Below are 26438 nucleotides of genomic sequence, written 5' to 3'. Positions count from 1 at the left end.
GTGTTGCCTCCATTTCAGTGTGCTTTTAAGATGTCTGACCAATCCTGCACTCTTCACCATGTGGGGGTGAAGTGAGCGGTGATTGTGCTGCTTGTGCTAGGGTTTCTGTGGCAATGGCACATATAGTTCTCCTAGTTAAAGAGGCTTTGCTCACATGCAGATCCTAGTGGGCTTCCAAAGTGTGGAAATTCTTCTCTTTTGAGTAACAATCTCAGGATATTTGCTTGCTCACTGTGTTCTCCAGTGTGTTTTACTTCATTCTTTGGGTATAATTTTCCAGAAGGCGGGAAAACAGGAAAGGTAGATTTGAGGAACCAGTCAGAACATCAAAATGTACAACACCCCAATTTGCTCTCCATTGCTCTACTGACAACTCATAGAATAGAATAGACCTCGTTATCACGCAGTCTTTTTCCCCGCAGGGAATTACAACGCGGTCAGTACGACTGCGTTGTAATTCCGCATACCATTACCATGCAAGTCGTGGGCGCTGGATGTTGGAATAGTATAATTTACTATTCCAACTCCAGTCTGTGCAGACAGTAGGGAAGGTGTTGGATTTTAAATCCAACACCTTCTCTCCCCTTCGCAAGTCGTTGTTCCGACTTGCGGAGTAATAGTATGCGGAATTAAAACGCAGTCGTTGTAACAACCGCGTTGTAATTCCCTGCAGGTAGAAAGTTTTGTGGTAAACATTGTTTAACGCAAGAGAGAAATGAAGAGTGGGCAGTGAGTCCTTCCTTAAGCTCCAACTGTCATCATCGTTTAACCTTACTGGTGTTTTTTTTTACTATGAGACACAGAAGATTTATTGTGTGATTGAAAAAATCCCATTATTTGTAGGACAATTTAAGTTTAAAAGCATGACAATTCTGTTATAGGGTGTTTTGGAAGTGAAGGCAAATCCCTAGCGGTAAAGGGATAGGAGCACAAATTAAGAGTAATGTGTGCATGAGGAAGTAAAAATAAGACAACAAAAAGGACAATTCTTAGTCAAATCTTCAGTAACCTGTTAAAATGGTAAAACAGATCACATCATGATCACCAGGGTATGCAATTCCTAGTAAGAATGGATATCTGCTTAGGTCAGTTAAGTTCCATAGAGTATGCAGGGGGCATTACTCTGTAGGAACAAATACCCTCACACACTTTTACTCAATGACAGAAAGAGTGGGATTAAATAGGACAGGGGGTACTCTACAGAAATATTTTAATGATGGAGTCCTTCTCCCTATGTTACAATATGTGGCGCTACGTACTAGAAGTGAATATCTAAGGTAGCTGAAGGTCGACATGTTGAAAGCTTAATTTAGTCGTGTGAATTATCTGGTGGCTTTTCTTCAGGACCATAAAAACCTAATCTACATAGTGACTGGGGTTTCGATATAGGAGTTCATTTGTGTTACTCTCAGCCACCTATACTGCTCTAAATAAGTAAATCAATTTTTTAGAAGACCTGTACAGGAGTTCGTAAGTGTGGCATAGCAGCTCAATTTTGCTAAAAGAGAGTGTCAGTGAAATGTAACCGCTCACTCGCCAGATCATTAACACAGGTCAACTAACCCTGTATTTTGATATTTTATAGCACGCTAATAAGCGTGTCACCAGGCAAAATATGGGAGGAGTCCTGATTTATACCCTCAGTGGGTAAATTTCCTCACTGATCAACAGTGTGTGTTGGAATTTCATGTTATATGTTATATCTTCAATGTGGTGTTGGTGAATTGCACTTTTTAATTCATGAGGCACATTAGAGAGTGAGCATGAACATGTGAACATGCTTTGGTGTCTCAAATTGTACATTTTTGGATAATCGTGAAATTGATGATGCCATAATTTTGTGTGCACTACTGGTCTTCTAAAAAATTTACTTACTTATATTGATACATAGATAAGTATAGGTGGCTGGGAGTAACACAAATGAAATCATATATCGAAACCCCAGTCACGGTGTAGTTTAGATTTTAATGGTCCTGAAGAAAAGCGCTAGATCACTCACATGACTAATTTAGGCCTAAAACATGTCGACCTTCAGCTACCTTAGATAATCAATTCTAGTAGGAAGCACCACATATTTTAACATAGGCAGAAGGACTCATTCATTAAAATATTTCTGTACAGCACCCTCAGTCCTATTTCCATCCCACTCTTTCACACAAGTACTTAAAATGTTTAAAATACACCAATCTACTATTTTACCCACACTTCACCATATGGCTTATAAAAAGATCTCTAGTAAAATCCCCCATTGAGGGTGTCCGTCGGGCATTGCAGCACCGGCCCAACGTGGAGCAAAAGCCCAATGATGAAGCATGACACCTATCTAGGTGTGTGAAGGCATTTGTTCCTACAGAGTAATTCTCCTTGAAGACTGTGTGGAACTTAACTGACCCAAGAAGACAAATCTGTACTTACTAGGAACTGCAAACTCCGGTAATCATGATTAGCTAATCGGAGTATGTATGCTGGACGTTTAGGCACTTAGAGTCCCTCCCTCTTAATATTTAAAACAAATCACACACCTCAAATTAGAATATATAATCATGGAAACATCAAACTGGCTTCAAGTTTCTTTGTCATCATTAGATAACCAAAGTACAGAAAACCACAAAACACAAGCTGCCCTAAAGGGATGACACTTTTCAACAAAATGTTCTTGATACAAATATTTCTCTCATATACTCACCCTTTTTTATTTGGTAAAGGAGACAAAAGATAATTTTGCTAAAGAAGCGCAACGTCTTCTCATGCAAGACAAAGACAATGCAAAACAACATTTGAAAACCATGACAGAGGGACAATTTCTCCCCCATCAATCTGACCCTCTCCCCAGGCAGACAAGGGAATTCATATATAAGCTAGACTGTACCTGATCAGAAAGCTCAAGGGGAGGGGTGAAAGGCTAGGGAAGGGCAGATATGGACAGAATATCGTATTCGTACTTCAGAAACACATGGCGCCAAGTCAGAGAGGTTGGTTGGATGGGTGAAAATGGTCCAAGAAACCAATGTGCTAGGTTCGTAATTGCATAGAGATATTTCCAGTTCAGTGTTTTTCATTGTGGTGTTAGGACAATGGTGGGCAACTGGCTCTCCTGAGTGCCACCAGAAGGCATGTCACCACTTGATATCCAGGCCGGTTGAGGTCTGGCTAGTGGTGCCATAGCTCCTGTGCAGGGTCTCCTTTGTCTTGAGGGAGTCACTACCTTCCAACCAGTCCTGGTAAAGCCGCTGCACGTGGGGATTGGTTTCAGGAAGCTGTACGGGAATGCTGGTGTATATTTCCTCCATCTGCTGCAATAAGGCCCGATCTGGTTTCCCATCGTCTGTCTGAGCTTGACCTTTTCCGTTCAAACAGCCTAGAGACCAACAACAATATAATGTCAATTAAAAAAGAGAAAAAACGCTCTGCAGTTAAAGCAGTGCAGCAGGACTACCAGGGCTTCATTGCAATACAAATGACTAGAGGACACAGTTAGGCATCTCAAGTCGCACCCACCCTGGCGTTATCTTGTTGTAGAGCTCAAACTAGTAAGCCACAAAAACTACAGAAACATTCTGCTAAAAAGAAGGCTATTATTTTTTACTAACGTTTTTTATTGGTTTTCAAAACTAGACATCCAAAAAACAGCTGTATTCAGCACATTACCCCACTTTACAACATCATAGTTGTGTTTAAGACGATTCTTGAAGTGTGGTTTCAGGAAGGCTGATTTCCTTAGTAAATATTATCCAGGAGGTTGTACCCAAAGGCCAAAAAAAGAAAATGCACTAACGCATGCCAATTATATACGTGCCTAAGTGTGCATCCAGGTGCGTAACACAAGCCGCTGTGGAAAGAGGAGGGGGAATTTCGCCCAAGGCCAATGAATATCTGTGAGATCTGGGAGGCACAGGGGCCCCCTCGTACCATTCTGCAGGGGACCCATCATTTAACGTTACACCACTTTGAGCTTCTGTTTCGTAAAAAACTGTGCTACCATTGAGGCTAGATTCGAACTTAACACATTACCAAAATAAATTAATTGATTTATTGGTCTGAATTATAGTGCTAAATAATGCCTGAATAGGAGCCTGTCCATTTCAATCCAAGGTGGGCAGCAATCTCTGGACCTTATCCGATAACAGACTCTGGACAGGCAGGTCTATTTTCCAATGGTAACATTCTTCAGACAGGAGGATACTCAAACCCCACTTCCGCTGTCACAGACATTTCCATTACAGCAGTCGTTGGAGGAGAGACACGCTTGTGGTTGATATGGTGAAATCCATTCCATTTCTTTCTGAGTGTGTGGACCTAAATCCCTATGTGTCAATTATGCAGACAGGAAACCCCAAAAATGATGTCAGTGAGATAATCAACGTCTTATGTCCCCATGTGATCCCTTTCCACGGTCCGATCAAGATGGACTAATGTTTTTTCAATTTCTATTCATTGTTTTATTTACCTTCCTATAAGTTGTCTGTATACCACTTGTGTCAACTAAAGGATACTTTTAAGGCATGACAATCAGATATAACAGCAACAGTAGAAGACCGAAGCAGCTTACGAAGCTTTCTTCTTTTTAGTGTTTACCTTTAGAGGACTTCAGTGGTATTTTCTAGAGGTTTCCTAACCTTAAAATGCCATGGTTATCAGAAATTATACATTTAAAAAAAAAAAAAATTATACATTTCAAAAAAAAAAAAAAAAATGTTTTTCTTAGAAGTTATGTGCTGTGATCACACTGATCTTGTGAATATCCAAGTAGACTGTACTAAAGTATCAGAAGAAAATCTCCACAGCCAAAAGTTATGAGTCAGTAAGTAGAGCTGTGTAATACTGTTCCACCAGTGGATATGACAATCTAAGTCCACTGGCAATGCTTCATGATGTCTGCATAGGTTTCAAGCACAGCATTAGGACATGCTACTCTGAGAGAACTGGTGTGCACCTCTAGTCACACTACAGGTTTACTGATGGGTGAAAGCAGCTTAATTCTAATTCAAGGGTACTGGCCTTTTTTAACCTGTTCCTTTGGCCTCAGGTGCCCTTTACTAAAATCTGAGTAGACCTCCAAAACTGGGGTCCTTAGTTTCCCCCTTGGATGCGTGGGTGCTGTGTAAGAAGCATATTGCTTACTACACAGGATGGTTTGATTAGCTGACCTTCGCAGGGTCCTTGATAGGAGGCATGGAGTAATTAATTACATGGAACAGGGGTATCAGGTGCACTTGTATTTGCCCATGTTTAGGACAAGACCACTGACATGTTGCCATCCCTAGAAATCTGTCTCAAAGAACTTGCGGCTGACCCTCCATGTGGGTGTCTCATTTCCATATTCAAGGCCTGTTTTTTTTCTACCGGCACCAGACCTAACCTCTCGCCAGAGAACGTTGTCAGGTCACCGTACCCGAAATTGTGCAGGTCTAGGCAGTATTGGTCTAATGCACATACTGTGCCCGCTAGGTGCCTTCAACCAGATTAGCTCAGAATACAAGTGTTTGCATTTTATATAGTGTGAGCCTATCCAACAGGTAGTGGTGCACTGTACAGAGTAGGAGGTAAATACTGGAAAAGAAAACTCTGGTTCTTCCTAGCCTCCTGCCAGCGCCTAAATATGTAGGTATGCACTGCCCACCAAGTACCAATATTCAGATTTCTTCCGGACTTGAAGAAGGTGCCTCCGCCTGAACCCGTTCAGGGAAAGAGGTTTCACCAACAATAGAACTATACATGTTGTAGTTTTCCCATAAGGGTTGGGTTCAAACCCTAAGAACTGGAGAAATAAGCTGCTGTGATCTGAAGAATTGGAAGTTAGTTAAACTGCCAATTGAGAGGCAAGCTGGCACCTGCCCATAGCAATACCCAACTAAATAAAGACTGTTGAAGAACTCCTTGAGTAAGAGAGCCAGCAATAAAGCAACGCAAATCTTGCAGGACAGTTGGTCAAACCCTGCCAAGTGTTTCTGAGAAACTACAAACTTTTAGGAGCTGCGAAAGGCATTCTAGGACTGGAAGTCTGGGGAGCCTGCATTTGTCCGAGTTGGTTACTGACCTAATTTAAGGAACCTGTATCACATCCCCTTACAGTCCTAGAGACGAAAAGGAAAATGTTACCCTGTAGGCATCTGTTAATGGGATGTAGTGCTGTAGATTCACATGCTGTGCATACTCCCGCCATCTATGTGAGCAACTTGTTATTGTTCGAAGTCTTTTCGAGTCACGCGGTGTGGTGAATCCACCTATTGTAGACAACGCGCAAGGGCATCAGCTCCATGGTCAGATTGTTTTTGCTGCCCGGAGGGCGAAGTTTTAGATGGAGCATAGAGATGCAGAAGGGATGGCCATGCGTAGTAAAGAATTAAGTTAGGAATATCTGCAACTGACCCCAGGTATCCAGGAAGGAGGGTGGGTGCATGTGAATCTACAGCACTACATGCCATGAACAGATAATTACAGGGTAACATTTTTCGTTCTTGTCATGTGTAACTGTAGATATACATGCAGTACATAGACTGTAAAGCAGTGCTCCCCAAAAGGGATGACAAAGGATGCTGTACAAGATTGAAACTGTGTGAGTAAAGCAGCCCGGCCAACTCTAGCTTGCTGTCTGACCAGGACCTCCACACAATGTTTAGTAAAAGTATGAGATGTGTAACCGGTAGCTGCTTTACAGATGTCAGCTTGTGGTATATTCCCTAAGAAAGCCATAGAAGCCCCTTTTTTGCAAGTGGAATGGGGTCTGGGAGGAACAGAGAGGTACCTTTCACCATTCGACTAACATGTTTGAATACACTTCACAAGCCAAAGAACAATTCCTGCCTTGGAAATAGGTTCCCCCTTGTGTGGCTTGGAGTAGGACATGAGGTTTGTCGAGTCTTACAAAAGGGGTTTGTTCTATCTACATAAAAAAATACATTAACGTCCTTTTGACATACAGGGTATGCCAGACACCTTCTGCTACAGACTCTGGATGCAGAAAGAAAACTGGCAACTCGATAGTTTGATTGAGATGAAAACTAGAAACAACCTTAGGGAGAAATCTGAGGTGGGTTCTGAGGACCACCATATCAGGATGCACCTTGAAGAAAGGCTCCTTAAAGGTAAGAATGTGTACCTCACTAACTCATCTAAGGTAAATAATGGCTAAAAGAAAGGCTAATTTCCATGAAAGAAATTGAAGCAGCTATGAATAAAGGGGCTCAAAACACACGATATTGAGATTCCACACGGGGGCAATAGGCGTCCGGGGAGGGATAACCCTCTTAAGCCATTTCATGAAGGCCCTAATTGCTGGTACCCTGAACCTCGCTGTGTGCTGCCTATTCTGTAGGTAAGTAGCCACAGCAAGTTGTTACTGAAAAGGGGTGTAGGCAAGAAGGTAGTAGACAATGTCTTGTACCAATTCTGTGAGAGGTGTGATATGCTTTAGAAGGCAACAGTGTACAAAACACTTTAATTTGGCCACCTAGCAAGCGCTGGTAGTAGGCCTGCATATTTCACAAAGAATGGACATATATTTCTCGAATAATTTGAGATAATCAACCTCTAGGACCTCAGGAAACACATTGCAAGATTGAGCTGCTGAGCACTGGGGTGTCAAAGCATTCCGTGGTTTTGCGTCAGAAGGTCCGGCCTGTTCGGGAGCATCTCGTGAGGAACTAAAGAGAGTTCCAGGAGAGTGGAGTAACAAGCCTGATGCGCCCAGGTTGGGCTACTAAGATGAGGTTAAGGAATGCCTGCCTCAACTCGCGAACTACAAATGGTATGAGATGGAGCGGCAGAAAAGCGTAGGCAAAAATCCCTGACCAATTCATCTATAGTGCATTGCTCTTGGACAGTGGGTGTAATAACCTGGTGGAGACGTTTGGGTATTTTTTTAGTTTTCGGCGGTGGCAAACAGGTCTATTGGAGGGAACCCCCACCGCCGGACGTAAATGAGTAGGGTCTGGGAGTGGAGTTCCCACTTGTGGACTTGTTGATATCCCCTGCTCAGGAGGCCGGCCAAGTAGTTGTCCAGACATGGAATGAACTGCATGACCACTGCATCTTCTGATGCATAGCCCTCCTCCAAATGCTCTGGGCTAGAGCAGATAGCTGGGGAGAGTGTGTGCCCCCTTCCTTTTATAGGTAAAACATGACCGTTGTTTTGTCCGTGCAGATTAAAAAGACCTTGTTGTGAATGAGTGGAAGGAATGCCCGTATAGCAAACTAAATAGCTAGCAATTCCCAGTGGTTGATGATTATGGCCCTAGTGCACAGGTGACCACAGGCCCTGTAATGTGTGATGCTGCACATGTACTCCCCATCCTGTGAGCGAGGTGTCCGTGGTAATTGTCTCCTACAGAACTGGGTCTTGAAAGCGTCCCGGGAACAGGTTGTTGATATTCCACCACTGCAAAGAGTGATGTGTACCGTCCCGAATGAACACTAGATCCTCCCATAGACCCTCTACCTGAGACGACTTTACTGCTAGGCACTGCTGTAAGGGACGCATGTGTAATCTTGAATGAAAAAACTTGCAAAGTAGGACGCCATCAAGCTTAACAAACACATTACTGTTCTGACCATTACCTGACTCTCCGGCTGAAAAAAAGAGGTAGCCCTTTTTGGAAAGCAGTGTCCCACAACAGGCTTGGATATGCCTTCCCCACCCCGGAGTATAAGGTAGCCCCAAGGAAGGGTTGTAGTTGGAGGGGCTGAAGGTGAGATTTTGCCAAATTTAGCATGAAGCCCAGCTTGTGAGAAAGGCCTATAGTTGTTTGCATGTCTGCTAGACATTGATTCTGCATGGCACTCTTAATCAGCCAGTCATCGAGGTAAGGGAACATGTGGATGCCTATCTGCTTGAAGTGAGAGGCTATCACAGCTAGACACTTGGTGAAGACTCTGTAGGCTCTTGTGACCCTGAAATGCAGCACATTGAACTGATAATGTTGTGCACACATCACAAACTGCAGGAATCTTCTATTGATGGAGTGGATGGGAATATGGAAGTAGGTATCCTTCAAGTCGAGGGCGGTCAAGAAGTCGCTTTGCTGCAACAGGGGGATGACATCCTGAAGAGCAACCATGTGGAAATCTTCAGACAGGATGCACTTGTTAAGGGGCCGGAGGTAGAGTATAGGCCTGAGAGACCCATTTCTCTTGGTAATGAAAAAGTACAGGAAGTATTCCCCCAGCCTTGATGTAGTGGCAACAGCAGCTCTATGGCCCCTTTGGCAAGTAGCATGTGCATCTCTTTTTGGAGCAGGCATTGGTGTTCTATGGACAACTTGTGTGCTTGTGGGAGGGATGTTTGGTGGTGTATGGGTGACTTCTACACAGTACCCCTCCCATATGATAACTAGAGCCGAGGGGTCGGAGGTAATTGCCTCCCAGTGAGGCAGAAACCCCTGCAACCTGCCCCCGACAGGAGTTAGATTGTCAGGGGCAAGGAGAAGAGCATCACTGTTTTAGGGCATTGGCTCCTTTAGGAGCTACCCTTTTACCTCTACCCTTGCCATTGCCCCATATGCCCTCCTCTACAGTAATCCCATTAAGGGGTCTGCTGCTCATGTCTAGTGTATGTGGTGGAAGTGTCAGGTGTGGCAACTGTTTTGGCTGCACCATGGTACTGTGGGTGGCGAAAGGAGTCATGGGGCAGTGGGAGTCTGTAGTGCACCCATGGTATTAAGTGTTTCAGCGTTCTTCTTAATCTTCTTGCATCTCATCGACCTGAGGGATGAAAAGATGTTTACCAACTAAGGTATGTAACCATGCATCGCAGCAGAGAAAGAGACTACAATTAATGCCGCAAGCAGCCATATCCATGGCAACCCCACTGGATGTTGATATTGGAGATCATTTCCCCCTCTGCAACCAACTTGTGCCCCCGCTTTTTTAAATGAGCCCCCCTCCTCACCAGCCCATCCCCGTTTCATTTTTAAAAATTCTGTTTAACAGATCGTAAGAACCGAGCAATCCCAACTGCCACATCTAAATATCGCATCTCAGACAGTAACTCCACCGCCTTGTTCCTATGAAGAGCATCATGTTTAAAAAACAATGGTCTTAAAAACTTGATCCGATTTGCAAGATAAAAAGCGCAGTCCATAAGAATATGCGTAATAGTGCATTTGGCTTTCAAAGGGCAGGGACAAAGACCGCTATTTTTTTGCACCCCTGTCTTATATGGGTGGGATGAATAGATTGGATTGCATCCCACTCGAATCCTTAGGATTTCTTTTCTCGAACCCGGATCTGGTAACTGTGATAAGTAAGGGAAAACACCATCCTGGTCAAGTGAAGCCAACGAGAAGCTAATAGATGATTTCTTCTTTAGATATAATAAATCACATTGTTGTGACACCATAGCAGCAGATTCTCTCAATTCTTGTTTGCCTGGAAAGGTGAGCCGAGATGTGACTGTACCACTATTTAAATGGCAATTCTTCATTGGAGTCATTCTGGTTCTAACGGCCTTTGCCCACATCCTTTCGCTGCTCTGGCTCTCTTCCCAGCACAATCTGGATTCTTTAGCCACCTCATCATTCTCCAGCAAGGTGTTAAAGTATCTTAGGGCCCGAGTCGCGGTCGCCATGTTCCAAGCTACCAGACTGAACTCTCTCCTTATAGCCTGGACCATGGTACCTTGTGGGAGTGATAACAGTCTTTTAAGTACTACCCCTTCCAGTCTGTCCCATTCATAGGTTGGATCAAGAGAGAATAACTCTCTTCCATACAGGCCTATTGGTGGAATCTTCCCTTCATATGCCTTTAATAATGGGATATGGGATAGACCCCCAAATCTACCATTAAATCCAGATAAACAGCTTGCCTGCAAAAGGGCCTTCTGCCTAGTGGCATCCCAATGTGCGCCCCAATTCAGGTTTTTCATAAAAGTTAAACCCAGGTATTTATACTGATCCACTTGTGCCACCACCTGAGAATCAAGATACCAGGAAAAACTCTGCACTTTTTCCCCAAAAATCATAATTTTCGTCTTTTCCAGATTAATACGAAGCTTGTTCTGCTTACTGTAAGAGGCCAATGCGTTGAGTTTCCTCTGCAGACCAATTGGAGTGTAGTCCATTAATACCAAATCATCTGCATAGAGCAGACAAGCAATATGCTGATCCCCAATTTTAAATGAAAAAGATTTTGATTGGGAAATAGCTATTGGGAGGTTGGCCAAAAATAAACTAAAAAGTAGGGGTGCTAAAACGCACCGCTGACGCAGGCCATTGTCGATAGAGATTCTGTGGGACAACCGTCCTGTCTTGTCTAACTCCACCTGAGCCCAATTGCCAGAGTGCAGGGATTGAAGAGCCCCAAGAAGGTGTAGTGGAATTTTCCAAGCAGCAAGTTTTCCCCATAAAATATCCCTGTCATCAGAATCAAAGGCTGTTCGGAAATCTACAAAACAACTGCACAGTCTTTGATTTTCCTCCACTGCCTTTCGAGTAATAGCCCACAAAGCAAAGCATTGGTCTATGGTTTAATGACCCTCCCGAAAGCCCCCCTGTTCTAAAGGAGTTCTCTTAGTTTCAGTGGCCCATTCTTCGAGTTTGGCTAACAATCTTGGAGAATATCTTTAATGAAATATCCAAGAGGCTTATAAACCTGTAATGCATTGGGTCTGTACCGCTCCCTTTGTTTAAAATCGGTTTCACAATAGGCCCCTTCCAGGTAAAGGGATAAAGGCCATACCCTGCAACCCAACTGAATAAGGTAGAATACATTTTTGCCCACCAAACACTATTTGTTTTAATTATTACCGCCGGGACATTGTCAGGACCAGAGAGAGTTTTATTCTCTCAATAACTGCCTTAACTTCCTTCACTGAGAACCAGTTGGCTGGGAGGGTTTGCCCGTAGATGTGCTGAGGGCCGTCTAAACCTAAAGGTCCCCTGTATAATTCTGTCAGATGAGTGGCCCACTGTGCTTCCGGTATCATACAGGTCAGAAACCCTCTACTTCGGCCATTTAACTCTTTGCCCTTTGTCCAGAATTTTTGCTTGTATAATCTCCTGCATCTCCTCCCACTTCCTATGATAAAAAGCTACCTTTTTCGACTGCACAAGGAATTTATATTGACGTTTAAGTTTGACCAACTCTTGGGTGGCTAAAGGAATGAGATGACACCTAGCACTCCTTGCTTTCTGTCTCAACAGTCGTTTCAACTTTTGGCAGTCCTGATCGAACCAGCCCAGGACACCCTTTGTGCGGGATTTTGACTGTCCACCCTTTCCACTTATTTTCACTAAAATGCAGCCCAAAACTCGGTGCACAATATTATTATACCACACAATTACATCATCAGCATGAGTAGGGAGGATAGGAGCCATCTCCTCTAACTGAAGCGTTGCTAATTATTGAAGATGCATAGTATGTGCACAATATTATTATACCACACAATTACATCATCAGCATGAGTAGGGAGGATAGGAGCCATCTCCTCTAACTGAAGCGTTGCTAATTATTGAAGATGCATAGTATGTATACGTGTTGTGAGCCTACGCGGATAGGACATCTATAAGGGAAACACTCTCTCAGGGGATACTGGCTCACACAAATCAAGAACTGCTGTGGTTGCCCAGTGGTCACTGCCCTCATATTTTGCCACCTCAAAACTCCTAAAGAGGCCAAAGTTCCAAAGGGATGTGAATATATAATCAATAGGGCCCAGAGAGTGGCCCTGCCGAGATATTGCTATAGCTGGTGAATCCTTTTAAAAACGTCCATTTAAGTAAATCAGACCATGACTTGCCAGCCTTTCACTCAGCACTTTGGCCTCTTTTTTGAGGGTACCTGCAGGAAACTGTGCTAAGGGAATGTTGTAGGAATCCAACACTTCCTCCAAGTGTTGGTCTCGCTGTACAGGGAATGGACAACATTTCAAAATGGACAAGCACTGGAGGGACCTCTGTGTGGAGGAGAGACGTTCTAGCAAAAAATCCTCCTCCTCAGCCTGAAGGCAAAGCTCAATCTCATGGAAAAAAGCTGCCTTATGAAGAACCTTTTGGTAGGAGGTTGTATTGTCAGGGGTCAAGAGAGTTTGGGGGGTATAAATCCAGGTTGGTGTCTGCTGGGGGATTGACTTGATAATCATCCCAAGGGTCAGGCACTACATGCCATGATCAGATGCTTACAGGGTACGTAATATAATCCGTTCCATGGCATGCTCTGCACAGACTGTAATGGAGTCCCTTATAAGAAGCGGTGGTGTAACTGTGGGAGTTGCAGTAGTTTGAAAAAGGATACATAGCACTGCCTGACCTATACTGGCTTTTTGGAGTGCTAAAACCTCCACACAGTAGTATTTGGTAAATGTGTGTGGTGTAGACCATATAGCTGCCTTACAAATGTCAGCTATGGGAATATTTTGATGAAAAGCCACAGTGGCTCCCTTTTTACAAGTGAAATGTGCTCTGTGAGTAACAGGCAAAGGTCTTTCGCCTTAATGTAGCAAGTTTGAATACATTTGACTATCCATCTGGCTATGCCTGATTTGGATATTGGGTTGCCATTATGAGGTGGAGAAAAGGCTAGAAAGAATTGCTTTGTTTTCCTGAAAGTTTCAGTTCTATCTATGTAGAACAAGAGTGCTATTTTTACATCTAGGGTATGAAGAGCTGATTCTGCAACGGAATCTGGGGGGGTGGGGGGGGAGCTTAATGGATTGATTGAGGTGAAATTGTGAATCTGCTGTAAGTAGGAATTTAAGATTGGAACGAAGAACCAGTTTGTCTCTATGTATTTTTGAAGAATAGTTCTTCTAAGATTAAAGTCTGCATCTCACTGACACGTCTAAGTGAGGTAATGGCAACTAAGAATGCCACTTTCCATGAAAGAAATTGAAGGGGGCATGAGTGAAGAAGCTCAAAAGGGGGACCCATGAGTCTAGTGAGAACAATGTTAAGGTTACAAGAGGGCGTTAGAGGAACCCAAGGCGGAATAACTCATTTGAGTGCTTCCATGAAAGCCTCAATGACTGGAATTTCAACAGTGAGGGATGCGGTCTATTATGGAAATAGGCAGTGCGTTGCCCTTGGATAGTGTGGGTATCTGGAGGCGAAGTTCTGGCCTTTTGCATTTTCTGGTGTAGCGAAAAGGTCAATCTGAGGATATCCACAACTTTGAAAGTAGGGAAGGAAGACTCAATCGTTGTCTGTCCTCAGCAGATATTCCGTCAACAGGTGAATGCTGTGGTGAAGAGTCCAGTTCCATATGGTAAGAAAGGTGCGATACTTGTGAGACCGTGTTGATTTTGTAGATATTACATGGCTGTCATATTGTCCGTAGGACTAGGGCAACCTATTGGCACAGGCGAGGAAGAAAAGCTTTTAGCAGGGGAGGTGCCTCCATTAAGGCATTGGGGCTTATATTTTGGGCCTTCTGGGCCACCAATTAAATGTGAGTTGAGCGGACCACAAAAACAGTGTTTTCTACTGATTCTGCTGTAGGCCGATATCGAGGCCAGAGGCGGGTCCTGACTCCTGGAGAAGCCAGATAAAGCCTGAATGTGTAGGGCTTAACAATATTACTGACAGACTGACATCGTCAGAGTAGAGACCCAAGTGCGCATGCTGGGTTGGACAGCTGCCTCTCTCTGGCCAGCCCAAAAAACACACAATAAGTGGCTCAGAGTGTCTCTACTTACACATACTGGAACAGAAGGTGACTTATAGCCACAGCCCTGTTGGCTCAGTAATGAGCATTGAGGTTGTCTGCCCCAGCCAATCCAGGTGCTGCTGTAACAGCAGGGGCAGCATCTGGATTGGCTTAGAGACGCGGCACAGTACGGGGTGGGAAGAGGCTATTTCTCTCCTTTTCCTGCGGCACAAAGAGAGACAGGCCGCACGCATTGATCTGAATACAAGGAGCTGCTTTGTGCTTCTTTTCACACAGGTAAATTAGTGGTTTAAATTTGCAGGAAATTAAACAAACAACGGATGAAATAACAGTGACTCCCTCTGGATTACACATGACAATGTTTAACTATATTAAATAATATCACTCACTCAAGTTCTGGGCTGGGAGAATTTCCTTTCGACAATGGAAGTTTCCCAACAGTAGAATCAAATGCAACACTTGAAACAACAATGACTGAAAAAGAATGTTGTTTTCAATCCAAGATGAGCATGCCTCGAACCAGGCACATACCCGCTCTCAGCCACACCAGTGACCATTTCGGGGATGAAGAATGGATGCAACTTGCTTTTCATCCCAATTTCCCTTATCAGAAAGGTGCTGCACTTTTCTTCATTGAATGTATTCACTGGTCTGGGCTATTCATTAAAAGTAGGGGGGGCAGCGCAGAATGGAGAGGAGTGCCAGCAGTGGGCCCTTTTGTTTAGAATCTTCAGTAAATCATGGTCAATGGCTACTTCGTTTTGTATTTGAGCCAGCATAAGAGATTGAGCATATTTGACATTTTCTATCCATGTTGTTCCAAGCTTTCGCACTAGAAACTTTTAGTACCCTGACAATTGTTGCCTTAAATCATTCAGCAAATTAAGGCAAGAATTGTCAGGTTATTAAAAGTTACCAGGGCGAAAGTTTGGAACAACATGGATGGAAATGTGCTCCTTGAAACAGGTCATTAAGTCAGCAGCACTGCATTAGGCGCACTTCTTGAACTATTGCCTTCTATTCACGTCGGAGCCTTCTAAATGGTCTCCAAGAGAGATTTTCCTTTCAGCTGCCATTTAACATGAATCATAATGCATGTTGCATTAGCCCCCTCATCTAAGGCGGGCTGGCTGTAACGTGCATCGGGTGTTTCCCCGGGAGGCTGGAAGGGTTTGGGGGCTGATTTTGTAGCAGTGCAGCAGTTTTAAAAGCACTGCTGAGTTCATTGTATAGCCAACAGTTTTCAGGCAACAATAAACGTGCAAAGATAATTCTGGTGATTAATGTACCTGCTGGAGAGAGATCAGAGCTTTAACTAGTGGCAGTGTTGACCCATCTATGGTAGCGCAAAGGGTTAATATGCCTGCTGCAAAGAACGTATACTATGAAGATCACAGAACAGTATTTTATTTGCAATGCTCAGTGGGTTATTGCTTTTGTCACAGAGATCCTTTTTTTTTTTTACTGTGCATAAGTTACAAACATAATCTAGCACAGTGAGCTATGAACTTCCATCAAAGAGCTACACACAAACTGCTTGGTACAGGTTAGAAAGTTATGCTTTTTTCTCAGTCCTTGATTATCCTAATTTTGCTAAAAAGGGTTTGTTTTGTAGAAATAGTTATTTGTAAATTCAACCCTCACCACTGTATCACGTTCTGAATCCTGAGTTTATGCTTCAACAGAGCAAGCACTTTTTAAAAATGCCTACCAATATCGATGACATGTGAATCCTACACCTTGCAGTCCCCTTTACCTATGTAACACATTATACACTGATTAACACACGATTCATTGTCTCTGTATTTATGTGTGATGTTAAATGCTCCTACACCCTACCCTGGTAAGAGAGGGCTATGGAGAGATTAGAGGCATTGTTAGAGGACGATGGTGAGGGAATCATTGAAGGGAATAAAGATTGCCGTATCCTGGTGCTCTGTAAAGTCATAATTTGCTATGCTTTAAAAACGAATACGAATGAATAAATGAAAAATGTTTTGTAGAATTCAGTGGTTTTGCCATTTCTTCCCAAATATTCTTGGGTGGGAGAACCCCCACGCCCTATTGCAGTGGTCAGGCTCGCTATGCATCCTATAGAGGCTAGTCTGACATAATTTGCCAGGGTCTCTTTGGGTTTCCAGTCTGGTACTGCTCCGCATGGTGCACTGGGGAGACTAACAGATCTAAAAATGGCAAATCAGAAGCAGAAAGGGACTACAATCAATCAGATGTCTTATAAAGCGTGTCTACTCTCCAGTAAAGGTCTCAAGATGCTGGTGGCAGGTGCTAGGGGGAACTGCTGGTCGGTCAAAGGCACTGTGGTTCAGTTGAAGAGCCAGGTCTTGAGGTCCTTCCTGAATCGAGGCAGTGATGGTGATTGCCTGAGGTGGAGAGGCGGGTGTTCCAGGTCTTAGCTGCAAGATACGAGAAGGATCTTCTTCCGGCTGTGGTCTTGCAGATACGTGGGACGGTAGTCAGTGCCAGTTGGGTGGAGCAGAGATCTCTGGTGGGTGCATGGAATGCGAGGTACTGGTTAAGGTACGCAGGTCCCACGTTGTGTAGGGCTTTGTAGGTGTGTGGGCAAGGCTACAGAAACAGGGGCATCCAATAAAGGACACCGTCCTCTCTGGAAAAACAAATAAACCAGACACTAACTCACTAGCCCCCTTTCTCCACATGTTGCTCTTAGAAGATCTCCCACTTATTTATTCTCAGTTTGTATTTCCTATATCTGTAGTATGTTATGTCGAAGTCAAGAACTACTCGCCATCTTTGTAACCAAGGTATGGAAATAAGAGGCTTCACAGGAGGAAATTCTGTGGCATGGTTGACTAAATTCTATGGCAGGAAATAGGCTCACTATGCAGATTGTTTTGCAAGTATAGGGAGTTTATGTGGCGTGTTGTATGTAATTTTTACATGTTACGGTATTGATGCAAACCAGATTCCAATGCAACTCTTGGTAGGTTTTAACAGCTATGGCTGGACACTGCACTCTAGAGATGATGTAACGATACCTACCTATGTCATTATCATATGAAATCTCTTTATCAATGTCATAACTATACTTTCACATTTGCTTTATTAACCAACTTGCTTTCTCAAATTTGCTTAAAAATGCACCATTTACCAACTCTTTTTCAAAATTTTCTTGGGGGCTAGGTGTACCCCCCCCCCCCACACACACAGGGCACTTTGAACTTTTATGACCTACCACTTTCAAATGTCACCAGCTGCCACTGACTTTTAGTGCTAGGTAGACTGCCTGAAGCTCCAAGTAGATGATGTGTGGAGATTGATGTTTGGCATCCCTAAGACCTTGTTCTTTCATGTCTTGTAGATGGGCACCATGACCCGTGTTTATGCACCTGTGGTGAGAATAATGTGAGGAACAGGGTCCAGAAAAGGCAGCCCTTTAACAGATTGTTGGAGTTCCAACATTGCAGAGAACGGTGAGCTTGACTGTATCAGCACTAGATCTTCCAGGTGGTAGTGTGATTGAGACCACTGGTGAGCTAGATATTGCTGTAGAGGGCGCATGTGTAACCTTACATGGGGAACAATGATAATGCAGAAGCCATCATTACTAGCAGGCGCACAACAGTTGGCTGGAACTGAGGTAGAGTTACCTGAAAGTTCTGAATTTGAGCGGGATTGGGGCAGGATAATCCTAACTGTGTGTTTAGGATTGCTCTCAAGTAAGGCTGAACTTGCAGAGGTTGAAGGTAAGAATTGTGGCTATTGATAGTAAACCCTAGCTTGTGAAGTAGGTTGGGGAGAGGGGCTGGCCTAACGGCTAGGGCGCTCAACCTCGGACCTGGGGATCTGGGTTCGAGTCTCGGTAACGACGCCAAAAAACGTCCTGTGATTCTGGGCAAATCACTTAATCTCCCCGTGCCTAAAATGAATGTGTGTCCTCATGTAACGTAACTGGTGCTATGTAAAGCACTCTGATACCCGATTCAGTTCGGGTCTAGTTCGCACTATATAAAACTCTGTAAAAAAAACAACAACAAAAAAGTAGGTCCACTATCAACTGAAAGTGCTGTTGGCATTGTTTGTGAGAGGTGGCCTTCCTGAGCCAATCATAAAGGTATGGAAATACATGGATATTTTGTCTTCGCAGATTTGCTGTGACCACTGCCAAGCATTTTGTGAACACCTGAGGTAAGGTAGTCACACCAAATGGAAGGACTTTGAATTAGTAGTGCTTGTCTACTATATCAAATCTGGAGTATTTGCAGTGAAAAGGGTGTAATGATATGTGAAAGTAGGTGTCCTTTAGCTCTACTGTTGCCATAAAGTCGCCCTGCTGGAGAAGTTGTATAACATCCTGTACAGTGACCATATGGAAGTGTTCTAACAGGATGTAGTTGTTCAAAGGTCTGAGATCTAAGACTGGTCCAAGCGATCCATCGTTTGCACATGTGTACCCTAAGCGACGAAAGGAGCTTCTAGGAGTGGCAGTTTGTAATGCTCCCATGTCCTTAGCTGTCACGGTTTTCTTTTTTATTTTGTCAAGGGTATTATCTAAATGTGGTCCAAAAAGGTGCTCTTTACTAAAAGGCGTATTTAAGACTGACTTCTGGCTTGAATGCAGAACATCTAAACCATGCCTGTCTTCTAAGAAGCACACGGGTATTAATTCCGCTAGCTGCAGTATCTGCTACGTCTAGGTCACAGCGGATGGAATTGTTGGTAATTGGCTGCCTTTCTGAAATAATCTGTTGGCCTCTTTTGCGACATTCCTTGAGGAGATACTGCAAAAGTTATTCCATTTCATCCCAAAGGGCTTTATCATAGCGGGCTAGAAGGGCTTGTGAATTGGGAATACGCCAATGATTGGCTGCTTGTGCTGCAATCCTTTTGACAGCTGCACCTATGAGCTTACTTTCCTTCTAAGGAGGTGGAGTGTCCCCAATAGCCTTACTGTTTGCCCTTTTATGAACAGTAGTTACAACAATGAAGTCCGGTGGAATCTGACTCCGGATACAGAAGGGGTCAGAAGTAGCCGCTTTGGATTTTTTGTTGACCTTTTGGGTGATGACTCAGGCATGGACTGGCTCTTTGAAAATGTCCTCAGCATGTCTCATCATGCCACAAAGCATGAGCAAATAGTGGGCGTCCCTGTGAGTGGAAAAGAGGGTGTCAAACTGAATATCCTGCTCTAGGGGTTCTTTATGCAGCTCAACACTATGAAAAGCTGTCACCCTAGCGATAACCTGATGAAAGGAAGTGGCATCTTCAGGAAGGGAGGGACATGCTGGATATAAATCTGGATTGTTGAGAGTAATGCAATCAGTGTCATATATATGCCAAGGGTCAGGATCCCCTATTGGCCCTCCCCATAACTCCCATTTTTTTGTGGTGACCCTTGAGGTGAAGCATCAAGTGGATCATGTGATGGGGACAGCAGTGGAAGAGGGGGGGTTGAAGCAGTAGTGATGATAGTGGAGGAGGAATGTGGGTAGAACTGGTGTATTTATCCTTAGTCTTCTTTTTGAGAGAACCAGGAATGTCTAGTGCCTCCTTAAATGTTAATTTCCTCTTAGGTGGCGGAGAGGACACAATTCGACCTGTTCCTTCTTGAATTTGAATGTTTCTCTGACGAATGTCCATCTTTTCCAGAATGGGTTAGACAGGAGAGATGTAAGCCGCTGAAGGTCTGGAATCCTTCTGCTCCGAAGGTTTCTGTACCAATGTTTTCAATTTGGACCTGTATCGTTTGCTCAGCACCAAGGTAGATGGAGTCGGTTGCAGGTCGGTACCTAAGGTTGGGTTGATACCGAAGCATATCCTCGGTCCGAAAAGGTCAATGCCGAAGGCTTAGCCAGGCCAGAGGGTGGGGCGTTCAAAACTGTTTTTCAGATCAGACCATGGCCTGAAGATAGTGGTGGTCGGGCAGCTCTAATAGTGAGAACGTGGAATATTTTGTGACTGACTTGGATGGCGGAGGAGAGGTTGGGGTCACAGTACTCAAGCGTTGGCCAGATGGGAGTTCATGCATGTCCATATCCAGCTCTATGTCAGAGCTTTCCTCAATAGAGAAAGCGTCCTCTACTTCGGGGGTTGGCTTTTCCTTAGCGGTTCTTCGTCAAAAAGCTCGGGAGTGTCATTCCTGCACCTTTGAGACATTTCCAGCCAATGGGCCCTTTGATCCTGAAGGTTTTTTTTGGACAGAAACAACTTACATGCTTCAAAGTAGGCGAAAGGCACAGGTTGCACATGAGGTGTTGATCAGTCTGCGTGGATTTTGCGTGGCAGCGCGGGAAAGTCTAAGCGGTGTACATTCCATTAGAAAAGTATCTTAGATGGAAGTGGTGACACGCGGAAGGTAGGCAAGAGATGTGCATGGCGCCCTAAAGGGCGGTTGATTCAAGTCCAAACCTCCGAAATTCGAGTGCAGTGCAAAAGTGGGAAAAAAGCATGCTCAAAACCTATACTGTCAAAGACAGTAAAGAAACCAAAGAATCGCACCGAATGGGGTTGAAAAATGGAGCACAATGTTAGAACCTGACAGTGTAAAGGAAACAATCTAACAAAGGAGCTGATGCCATTGCACGATATCACCAAGATGAGTCACTGGATCTCGGGAGTTGAAAGACTTCAAATAAAAACAACTTGCACAACTCCGGACCCAACACAGAGGATGTGTATCTACAGCCACACATGCCCACAAACATACATATACCAGAATGCAAAAACTAATGAGCACTGGCAAAGCTAATAGGTTGTGCCTTTTCCATATATTGGTTTTGTCAATACTGTTTGATGAGGCACCAAAGGCATACTTTGTGCAGGTACATGGCCACACCCACTTTCTTCAGTCATGGCGCAGCTCGAATCCGGTTGTTTTCGGTGGGGAAATTGCTCCCTAGCACACTGTTTTAGAAGTTGTCAGAAGACCAACAAGGTAGAAGCATAGTCCAGGTTCAAACTGGAAATAAGGGAATTGATGGGAGCGTGCAAGGGTGGCACTAATATGTGGCTCTGCTCATTCACTTCCAGAGCAGTAAGGAGTTATCGAAGAGTTGCACAACTCTACCTATCAGTGCAAATATCCAGTCTGACACCTGGGGATATTCTAAGGTGAGGGATCTGTGATTAAAGTATCTATCAGAAATATATTTATTTGATCAAAATACATGAGTTTTATCTGCAAATGCAGTTTCTAGCAGCATTCCATTCAGTTCAATGCAAATTAATTTCAGGCATCCAGGCAGTACAATCATAACATTTGGTTAAAGAAATGCTCCTGGACACATGGCCATCCCCACAAATCCAAACTAATATGAGGCAGCATCCACCACACTGTGAAGACACTTGTGCCAGTCTTCGCTTCCATGACGCCAGAGCCATATACAACTTAGATTTTTAGTGAGGAATGTTTATCCATTGAAGACTAAGATCACGGATATATGTTCAAACTAAATACATGTACATTATTATTACAACAAATAGTGCTGACTGGTTGCACTACATCGACTACAAGTAATCTGAAAAATGTAGTATTTTGCATCCGAAGGTCAAGGTTGGAAATGTACACCCTTCTGGACAAGAACGCTGCTTAATGTCATGCTCTTACCTCCTGGGCAAGCGAGAACCTCAACAAAGTGATAGGGGAACTTCCCCTTCTTTAGTTTAAGCACCATGTTCTGGATGTTCCTGAAACCATATGCAGCTGCAAATCTTAAGACTGTGTCCCCATTATGCTCCAATGTCACCTCCTGAAAATCTCTGTTTCTACAAACAGAAATAGAAAAAAAGTCATGTGGAGCAAAAACATTTTTAAAAAAAAGCTGTTGAGTTCCTAACTTTGGAAGAGTGGCAACGATTTCAATTTCAAAAAAGAGTTTTTCCTCATTGCAACCAATCATTTATTTAAGCAAACATTTATTTGAATTTGCATATTATAAATACTTGGACAAATGTAGCTACAAAAAAAGCACTACAATTAAGTAAAAAATACAAAATAAGGCAATAACTTTGATCATTCATGAATATTTTTAAGTAGTGTTACAATGATCCCATAAGCACTTACACTTATCACTAATAAGCAAAATATAATACATCCATTCAGCTTAAATCCAGAGATATTCCTACCACAAATTAAAGGGGAAGACTACTGTTGCAAACTCTCTATTCTTTGCCATCGAAGACCTTTTATTTTGATACAGAATGTTAGGTAAATGATCAGGAAATGTACAACTGTGATTTCATTGATGCAATAGTTACATGCAAATATGATAATCAAGCTTATGCAAATACATTCATGATAGTTAATCATTTCTGCTGAAGCAGATCATCGTTATCCATTTTAAATAAAAACTGCTTCTAGGATTAGAGATTAGTGAATGTGTGCTATGTTTGTTTTCCTTAAAGAACATGGTTTTATAATTCGAAATAGCTGAAAGTGCATTGTGCTACTTATTATTGATTGTTTATTCAAATAGCCTTCACAGGGCTGGGCTTCAGAGAGGAGATCTTAACAGCGCCAGCACTATCAAGACAGAACAGACAACTTCAGCGCCTACTGCAATTGAAGGTTGCTCTACAATGGAAAGTAGCCTTCACCAGCTGCTTCAGTGGGTGTGTTATTCTTTGATGCACACAGCTAGGCTGTGCCGGAAGTAGCACAATTGCTATTCAGACAGAACAACAAGACCTGTTCTGAATCAGATATGGAGGTATTTTTTTTTATTATGCTATAACTCGTATTGTGTCTAGAATTAGGGAAAGAGGTTGTTAATGCTAGAAATATAAATAATCGTGCTAGAATATTTCATTCTGGTCACAGTATTGGTTCATTTTCTCACTGCTTTATTGTTTATATTCTGTGTCTTAACAACTCATACCATATACTCTAGATTGGGCTTTCAAAATAAATTATTTAAAGGATTATATTACGTACCCAGTAAGCATCTGTTCTTGGCATGTAGAGCTGTAGATTCACATGCTTTGCATACTCCTGCCATCTAGTGTTGGGTCCGGATGTTTGCAAGTTGTTTTTCTAGTCATGAGGTAAGGTGACTCCTCCTTTCGGTGATAGTGCGCATGGGCATCGACTCCATTGTTAGATTGTTTTCCCACAAGAGTGTGAGAATGGAGTAAGTAAGAATGGTATAGAGATGTCCTTGCATATGAATATATAATGAAGCACTGCAACAGCTACAGGTGCCCGGGGAGGCGGGTGGGCACATGTGAATCTACAGCTCTACATGCCAAGAACAGATGCTTACTGGGTAAGTATCATAATCCGTTCGAGGCATGTGTGCTGTAGATACACATGCTTTGCATAGACTACAAAGCAGTATACTCCCAAAGCAGTGGCTAACCTGTAGATGTTGCAGTTGTTTGAAACAGTGTTTTAAGTACTGCTTGGCCTAAATTAGCTTGTTGTTGTGCTAACACATCTACACAATAGTGTTTGATAAATGTTTGTGGTGTAGACCATGTAGGTGCATTACATATGTCAGCTACAGGAATGTTACCTAAAAAGGCCATTGAAGGCTCATATTTTGGGAGTGGAATGCGCTCTACGGGGTATGGATAAAGTTATTTTAGCTTTTGCATAGCATGGCTGAATGCATTTAACAATCCATCTTGAAATCTCAGATGGGATTGCCTTTGTGAGGTGGACCAAATTCAACAAACAGTTGTTTTGCAAACATTTTTGGTTCTATCTATGTAGTACAATAAGGCTCTTTTGACATCAAGTATGTGAAGAGATCATTCTGCTACAGAACCAGGTTGAGGAAAAAACACAGGCAACATAACTGATTGGTTTATATGAAAAGCAGAAACCACTTTGGGAAGAAATTTAGGGTTGGTGCAAAGAACTACCCTGTCTTTGTGGAGCTGAAAGAAGGTTTATTCCAAGGTTAATGCCTGTAGCTCACCAACTCTCCTTAATGAAGTGATTACAATGAGGAAAGCAACTCTCCTTGAAAAAACTGCAAAAGACAATTGTGCAATGGTTCAAAAGGTGGACCCATGAGCCTTGTGAGAACAATGTTAAGATTCAATTCTGGCACGGGGGAATTCTTGGTGGTATTACCCTTTTCAAGCCTTCCATAAAGGCTTTGATCACTGGAACTTAATAGTGATAAATGCTGCCTGTTCTGAAAATATGTAGCTACCGCTGCAAGGTGCAAATAAATAGATGTGTAAGCCAGTCTAGGTTGCTGTAAGTGTAACGGGTAACGAATAATATTTTGTATAGAAGCATCCAGAGGATCGATTGTGTTCTTATTACAGTAGACAACACATCTTTTCCACTTTGCTGCATAACAAGCTCTGGTAGTAGGCTTTATTGCCTCTTTTAGAATAGTCATACAGTCTGTTGGTAGATTTAATTAACCAAACTATGACTTCAGGATCCAGATCGCTAAATTAAGTTCTTTGGGATTTGGATGTCTGATTTCTCCATAGTTCTGCGTGAGTAACCTGGAAGTGAGATGCAGCTTCTGATGTGGAACTACTGAGAGCTCCAACAGGTGTACCATGGTTGACAGGCCCATGTGGGAGCTACTAGAATTAGTGTGAGGAATGTTTGCCTGAGCTTCCGAACTAGACACAGAATGCGTGGGAGAGGCAGAAAAGCATAGGCAAATATCCCTGACCAGTTCATCCACAGGGCATTGCCTTTTGAGAGCAGGTGTGGTAACCTGGAGCTGAAGTTTGAGCATTTTGCGTTGTCGACTGTGGCAAACAAGTCTATTTGTGTGAATGCCCATTGTTGGTTTTATGGAAGGCGAACTTGGGGATGGAGTTCCCACTCGTATATTTGCTGCCTCTTTCTGCTGAGGAGGTCGGCAATCTGATTGTTTACCCCTAGACGGTGTACTGCCACAAGATAAATTCAGTAATGGATTCCCCAATTCCAAATGGCTTGAGAGAGGTGTGACAGTTGGAGAGTGTGCCCCACCTAGTTTTTGTACATAGTACATTGCTGTCATGTTGTCTGCCGGACTAGGACAACTTTGCCTATCAGGTGAGTTTGAAAAGCTTTGAGCGCTAGAAAGACTGCTAGAAGCTCTAGATATTTGATGTGGAGGCTTTTGTGCTTGTAGTTCCATAGACCTTGTATTGTATAATCTTGGAGATGGACATCCCAACCTGTTAAAAAGCCATGTCTTGAGTCCTTTGCTAAAGTTAAGATAAGTAGTTTCAGTTTTCAAAGCAGTGGGCAGGGTATTCCAAATCTTTGGGCCTAAGTGGGAGAACGAGCGACTGCCCATTTTCACCAACTTGAATCGGGGAAGATTAGAGATGCGTCTGTTGAGAGCACGATCTGAGGAATAGGGTTGATAAAAGGCCGTCCTTTTGATCCATTTTGAGGGTTCCGCCACTGCAGAGAGCGATGGGTGTGGCCGACTACCAACACTAGATCGGTTAATTGATCCTGCGACTGATTCCACCGATGTGCTAGGCACTTTTGTAGGGGACGCATTTGGAGTCTTGCATGCGGCACAATTGTGATGCAAGACGCCATCATTCCAGCAGTTGCATGAACACTCTGGCTGGTAATGTTTGGTTGGATTGAAACTGTAGTATCATAGACTGAATGTTGTGAATTCTGGCTACATTTGGAGAGGCTAGAGCTTTGATAGTGTCTAGGGTTGCCCCTAGGTAAGATTGCATCTGTGAAAGATGCAGGTGAGATTTCTGTGCACTGACCATAAAGCTCAGCTGATGAAGTATGTCTATTGTGGTGTGAGTGTATCGTAAACAGTTTTGGTAAGTGCTGGCTTTGATGAGCCAATCGTCTAGGTAGGGGAAGACGTGAATATGTTGTCTTCTGAGATGAGCTGCGACTGCTGCCAGGCATTTGGTAAATA

At 43.3% G+C, this 26438-nt stretch overlaps 1 protein-coding gene across 4 annotated transcripts in view; it reads right to left on the bottom strand.

Moving 5' to 3' along the window:
- Positions 1-2668: 2668 nt before the first annotated feature.
- NARF (nuclear prelamin A recognition factor) overlaps positions 2669-26438 on the bottom strand; it is a 403053-nt gene continuing 379283 nt past the window's right edge. For all 4 annotated transcript variants that reach the window (XM_078654654.1, XM_078654655.1, XM_078654657.1 and 1 more), the window contains 2 exons: positions 22184-22341; positions 2669-3358 (listed from right to left, as the gene is read on the bottom strand). In XM_078654654.1, the coding sequence (XP_078510780.1) occupies positions 3117-3358; positions 22184-22341 (400 nt within the window). In that variant the 3' untranslated portion in view covers positions 2669-3116. The remainder of the gene's footprint in view (positions 3359-22183; positions 22342-26438) is intronic.

Source organism: Lissotriton helveticus, chromosome 7 (genome assembly GCF_964261635.1).
Source record: "Lissotriton helveticus chromosome 7, aLisHel1.1, whole genome shotgun sequence".
Lineage (NCBI taxonomy): Eukaryota > Metazoa > Chordata > Amphibia > Caudata > Salamandridae > Lissotriton > Lissotriton helveticus.
Note: the sequence above shows the minus strand (reverse complement) of the source record. Positions and strands in the feature narration are given on the sequence as shown.